This window comes from Triticum aestivum, chromosome 3B (assembly GCF_018294505.1).
Source record: "Triticum aestivum cultivar Chinese Spring chromosome 3B, IWGSC CS RefSeq v2.1, whole genome shotgun sequence".
NCBI lineage: Eukaryota > Viridiplantae > Streptophyta > Magnoliopsida > Poales > Poaceae > Triticum > Triticum aestivum.
The window spans coordinates 840,412,227-840,417,596 of record NC_057801.1 but is presented as its reverse complement, the minus strand read 5'-3'; the positions used below and the strand labels follow the sequence as shown (position 1 = coordinate 840,417,596).

The window sequence follows — 5,370 nt, the reverse complement described above, 5'->3', positions numbered from 1 at the left end:
CCTTGTTGTTGTCGCATCATATAGGTTGTTCAGCTAGTTGCATATCTAGACAACCTACTTTGATGTAAAGTTTAACTTGGTAAAGAAAAGCTAAAAATTGTTAGTTGCCTATTCACCCCCTCTCTAGTCACCCATATCGATCCTTTCAAATAGCAACATACTAAACGATCAAGTGCTAAGCTAACGAAATGGGTCAAGTCAATCACATCATTCTTCTAATGATGTGATCCCGTTAATCAAATGACAACTCATGTCTATGGTTGGGAAACTTAACCATCTTTGATTCACGAGCTAGTCAAGTAGAGGCATACTAGTGACACTATGCTTGTCTATGTATTCACACAAGTATTATGTTTCCGGTTAATACAATTCTAGCATGAATAATAAACATTTATCATGAAATAAGGAAATAAATAATAACTTTATTATTGCCTCTAGGGCATATTTCCTTCATAGGAGCCATATGGTAGTCGCTTTATTGTATGCAATGCAATCGCCATGTAATTGTTTTACTTTATCACTAAGCAGTAGTGATAGCCGTAGAAGCAATAGTTGGCGAGAGGACAACGATACTATGATGGAGATCAAGGTGTCGCGCCGGTGACGATGGAGATCATGATGATGCTTCGATGATGGAGATCATGAGCACAAGATGATGATGGCCATATCATGTCACATATTTTGATTGCATGTGATGTTTATCTTTTAAGCATCTTATTTTGCTTAGTATGGCGGTAGCATTATAAGATGATCCCTTATTAACTTTCAAGGTATAAAGTGTTCTCCCTGAGTATGAACCATTCCTACAGTTCGTCATGCCAAGACACCACGTGATGATCGGGTGTGATAAGCTCTACGTTCACATACAACGGGTGCAAGCCAGTTTGCACACGCAGAATACTCGGGTTAAACTTGACGAGCCTAGCATATGCAGATATGGCCTCGGAACACTGAGACCAAAAGGTTGAATGTGAATCATATAGTAGATACGATCAACATAGTGATGTTCACCATTGAAAACTACTCCATCTCACGTGATAATCGGACATGGTTTAGTTGATTTGGATCACGTGATCATTTAGATGACTAGAGGGATGTCTATATAAGTGGGAGTTCTCAAGTAATATGACTAATTGAACTTTAATTTATCATGAACTTGTTGGGAAACGCAATAATTTCAAAAAGTTCCTACGATAACGTAAGATCTATCTAGGTGATGCATAGCAACGAGAGGGGAGAGTGTGTCCACGTACCCTCATAGACCGAAAGCGGAAGCGTTATGACAACGCGGTTGATATAGTCGAATGTCTTCGCGATCCAACCGATCAAGTACCGAATGCACGACACTTCCGCGATCTGCACACGTTCAGCTCGGTGATGTCCCTCAAACTCTAGATCCAGCTGAGGCCGAGGGAGAGTTCCGTCAGCACAACTACGTGGTGACGATAACGATGAAGTTACCGGCGCAGGGCTTCGCCTAAGCACTACGATGATATGACCGATGTGAAAATTTGTGGAGGGGGGCACTGCACACGGCTAAAAGATCAACTTGATCAACTTGTGTGTTCTAGGGTGCCCCTACCCCCGTATATAAAGGAGGGAGAGGGAGAAGCAGCCGGCCCTAGGGGGCGCGCCAAGGTGTGGAGTCCTACTAGGACTCCCTAGTCCTAGTAGGATTCCACCTCCCATATGGAGTAGGAAAGGGGGAAGGGAGAAGGAGAAGGAAAGGTGGGGCTGGCCCCCTTCTCCTAGTCCTAATCGGCCTCCTGCCCAAGGGAGGCGCACCAGCCCCTTGTGGGCTGGTGTGCTTCCTTTTTATGGCCCATAAGGCCCATAACTTCTCCCGGGCGAATTCCCGTAACTCTCCGGTACTCCGAAAAATACCCGAATCACTCGGAACCTTTCCGATGTCCAAATATAGCCTTCCAATATATTGATCTTTACGTCTCGACCATATCGAGACTCCTCGTCACATCTGTGATCTCATCCGGGACCCCGAACAAACTTTGGTCATCAAAACACATAACTCATTATACATATTGTCATCAAACATTAATCGTGCGGACCCCACAACGTCGATTCCTCCCTCGGTGACCGATTACGGTCAACATATTTGCATGTCTAATGCTACTCCTACATTTTTTGTTGCTCCTCCCTCGGCGTCATCACCAATGGCTTAACCAACCAGGGCTACCACACCCTTACTCTTGACCACAATGGCTTCAGCAACAATGGTTATCACCTCGCTAGAGCAACTTTGATGGTTTCTACTCCAGACAAAAGTGTCCGTGTTGCCACTACTGTTCACAATGCTCCTACAACTTCGAACACACACGGGGTCATCAAGATAGCTCGTGACTCGGCAATGGAAAGGTGGCTGAGGCATACACACATTGTAGCTTACACGTCTACGATGCCAAAAGCTGCACGAAAGGCACCTTATTCATCTTTTCTAAGCATGTTCAGTCTGAATGGTGTGTGTTGCCACCACCATGACTCAAGGGGAATGTTAGAATACAAATATGTGTTTAGTTTTAAACAGTAGATATTATGAAGTCTAGAAATAAACATCTATAACACTCCTAGGCTCTAGGCTACTTGTCCACCAAGTTTGTACCACTATATGTACTTGCCCTTGAGGCTTAACAATTAAAAATGTTTCTTGTATATTCATCTCGTTTTACAACAACATGCAGGTGCCAAGTTTATTTAGATGCATTGTCTTTCAAGGTAATAGACTGGTAGTACATACAAAGTAGATAATAGTGACAAGATTACATGCATGTTTACTCCATACATGGGGGCAAATTAATTTTGACCGGATCTCTCTGGGTGTGTCATGCCATGCCTCGTTGTGCTTAGATGTGCCGGTATGGGGTGGGCACCAGCAAGAGCGGTGTCTTTAGGAAGGGGATAAGCTTGCCTTCCTCCTCCATGTTCACTACGATCCCCTCCGGAAGCACCCACTCGAAGCTATATAGCAGGTTGGCCAGTGTGAACTCCACGGTGGCCGTGCTCATAGGCAGTGCGGGGCATATCCGCTGCCATGCGCCGAATGGAGTTAGCTCGAAATGCCCTCCTTTGAAGTCTATCTTGCTCGTCTCCAACCTCTCTGGTTTGAACTCTTCCGGCTCGTCTGGCCAGTTTGCCGGGTCCCTACCAATGGCCCACACGTTCACATAGATCCGCGTCTTGGCCAACACGTCATAGCCTCCAATCTGGATGTCCCGCATGGCCTCCCTCGGCAGTAGCATCGTCGCTGGTGGGTGCAGCCGTAGGGTCTCCACCACCAGCTTGAGGTAGACCAGCTTGGCCAGATCATCTGGTCGCACCCTCTCGTTGCCTCCCACCACGGCCCTCATCTCGTCTTGCGCCCTCTCCAGTAGTCGGGGATTCCGGGTCAGCTCTGCCATCGCCCATAGAATCGTCGCTGAGGTCGTGTCCGAGCCACCAATGAACGTGCCCTGCATGCATGCATGGTGGTGAGTGATGTCAGTTAGGTGATCTATTTTTCCTCAATCGAGACATGACATGATGTAGAGGCAACTAATATGACTTACAAATATGTTGCCCTTGACATGGTCTCTTGTAATGTTGAGGGTGCCACTGTTTTCCTTCCATAGATCGATGAGCCGGTCAATGAGGTCATCGTTCCGAGGCTTGACACGCTGAGGGTCAAGATGCTGCTCAATGATGACCTCGAAGAATGTATCAAGCTGCCTGAAGATCCGCTCACGACGAGAGGCGAGGCCGGTGATTTGGTCGACTAGGCGGCCGACGATGTTGGGGAAATAGTCCTCGGCGGAAAAGCTGGCCTGCATGTATATGGCCTCCTCAAGCACGTGCTCCAAGTTCTTGTGGTGTGGGAACTTGTCACTATTGTACATGTCGCCAAATCCAAGCATGCCGATGATGCCATCAGCCAGGCTTAAGATGTGCTCCTTGAGCGCTACCGGCTCTCCGGCCAGGCTGCTCAAGGTGCTCATCAGTTTCTCCACCTAATCGACATTGGGTGCAATACAGTCCATGAGGTTTTATACTACGCACAATTGTATCCACCATCTATTATTTTATGAGGATGTGTGCCACATTAATCCACGGAAATATGTAAATAGCATATACCATCTCTTATTTACTGTGTGTGGGCCTTGTTCTTCTATGCAAGTTCTACCTTGTTCTTCTATGCACCAGAACAGTTTGTGTTGCTTCTGAGTGTTTTGAAACCAGTAATGCTGGTTTTTATCGTGTTTTGGAGCACATTATAGTGTTACATTTTGTGGTTGCATGTCGTGTTTCTGTGTGCTTAGAAATACACAATGCAAATACAGGAGAACACATTAACCGCGATATATTTTTTTTGTAGGAGAATACGTTGAAGTGGAGATAATTCTACACATAATGCCCTGCAACGGTGTATGCATAAATTCTACACAGGTTGCATGCATCCATGGTTGTCCGCACCTGATGCTGGCGTGCATGCCATGCTGCCTCGACATGGCGCACACCGAAGAGCTCGACCACGAAGAACTTGCGCATGGCATGCCAGTAGGCACCGTATGGCGCAAAGCCGACGTTCTTGAGGTCGTAGAACAGCCGCTTCATCCCGGGGGACACGGGCCGGGTGCAGCAGTCCTCGTCGTGCGTCTTCATCACCTCGCGCGCCGCCTCAGCCGACGACACCACCACCGTCCGCACGGTGCCGAGCTGCAGCTGCATTACCGGCCCATGCTTCCGTGCAAGATCCCGTAAGCTCCGGTGCGGCAGCACGCCCAGCTGGTGCAGGTTCCCCAGGATCGGAATCCGGGATGGGCCTGGCGGTAGCTTGAGCCCTTTGTTGCTCAGTCTCCTGATCAAGAGCACGAGGGATACGAGTGTCAGGAGGAGGAGGAGCTGCCATTGTTGGGGCAGGGGGATAAACTCCGAGCAGAGTGAGATGGACATTGATTTTCTTAGTTGTGTGTTTGGTGATGTGCTGCTCCTGCTGCTGCTTCTTGTATGTGTTAGAGCCTTAGAGGCCTTTTAAACTCCTTTTGCTGCATGCTATGTTTTGCTCCTGCGTGAGCGTCCCCTTAGAAACTTATTGCTCGGTTGTGAACCTGTTCTCTTATGGTACTGTTTTCTGAGACGTTGGCTAGCTAGGTGTCGTCGGGTTTTCGCCCCAAAGCAGGTGTCTCATGGGCGAACCCCTGTGGTGGGTTTTCCGGCGATGCTTTGGACTCGCTCTCCCTTTCCCCTCTCCTTAAACTCAGGATGGTTTTGTATTTCCGTTATTCAGTTAATGAAAATGGCACATCCCGGTATTAAAAATATATTAAAATAGATAAATTAGAGCATTGGATATTTAATTGATTAACATCAAATTTTTAGTGA

The 5,370-nt window shown here is 47.2% G+C and overlaps 1 protein-coding gene across 1 annotated transcript; it reads right to left on the bottom strand.

Moving 5' to 3' along the window:
• Positions 1–2,705: 2,705 nt before the first annotated feature.
• Positions 2,706–4,969, bottom strand: LOC123067011 (4-hydroxyphenylacetaldehyde oxime monooxygenase-like). Its single transcript, XM_044489973.1, has 3 exons — positions 4,462–4,969; positions 3,561–3,998; positions 2,706–3,464 (listed from the first exon to the last, which is right to left on the bottom strand). The coding sequence occupies exons 1-3, from the start codon at positions 4,939–4,941 to the stop codon at positions 2,859–2,861; spliced, it is 1,524 nt and encodes a 507-aa protein (XP_044345908.1). The 5' UTR covers positions 4,942–4,969; the 3' UTR covers positions 2,706–2,858.
• Between the last annotated feature and the right edge of the window lie 401 nt (positions 4,970–5,370).

Bases quoted from the DNA above. Each gene is read 5' to 3' on its own strand.
- LOC123067011 (XM_044489973.1), bottom strand. From the start codon at position 4,941: ATGTCCATCTCACTCTGCTCGGAGTTTATCCCCCTGCCCCAACAATGG. The intron at 3,999-4,461 runs GTGCGGACAACC...AATGTCGATTAG, and splicing joins GGCATGCACGCCAGCATCAG to GTGGAGAAACTGATGAGCAC. The intron at 3,465-3,560 runs GTAAGTCATATT...GCATGCATGCAG, and splicing joins ATGTCAAGGGCAACATATTT to GGCACGTTCATTGGTGGCTC.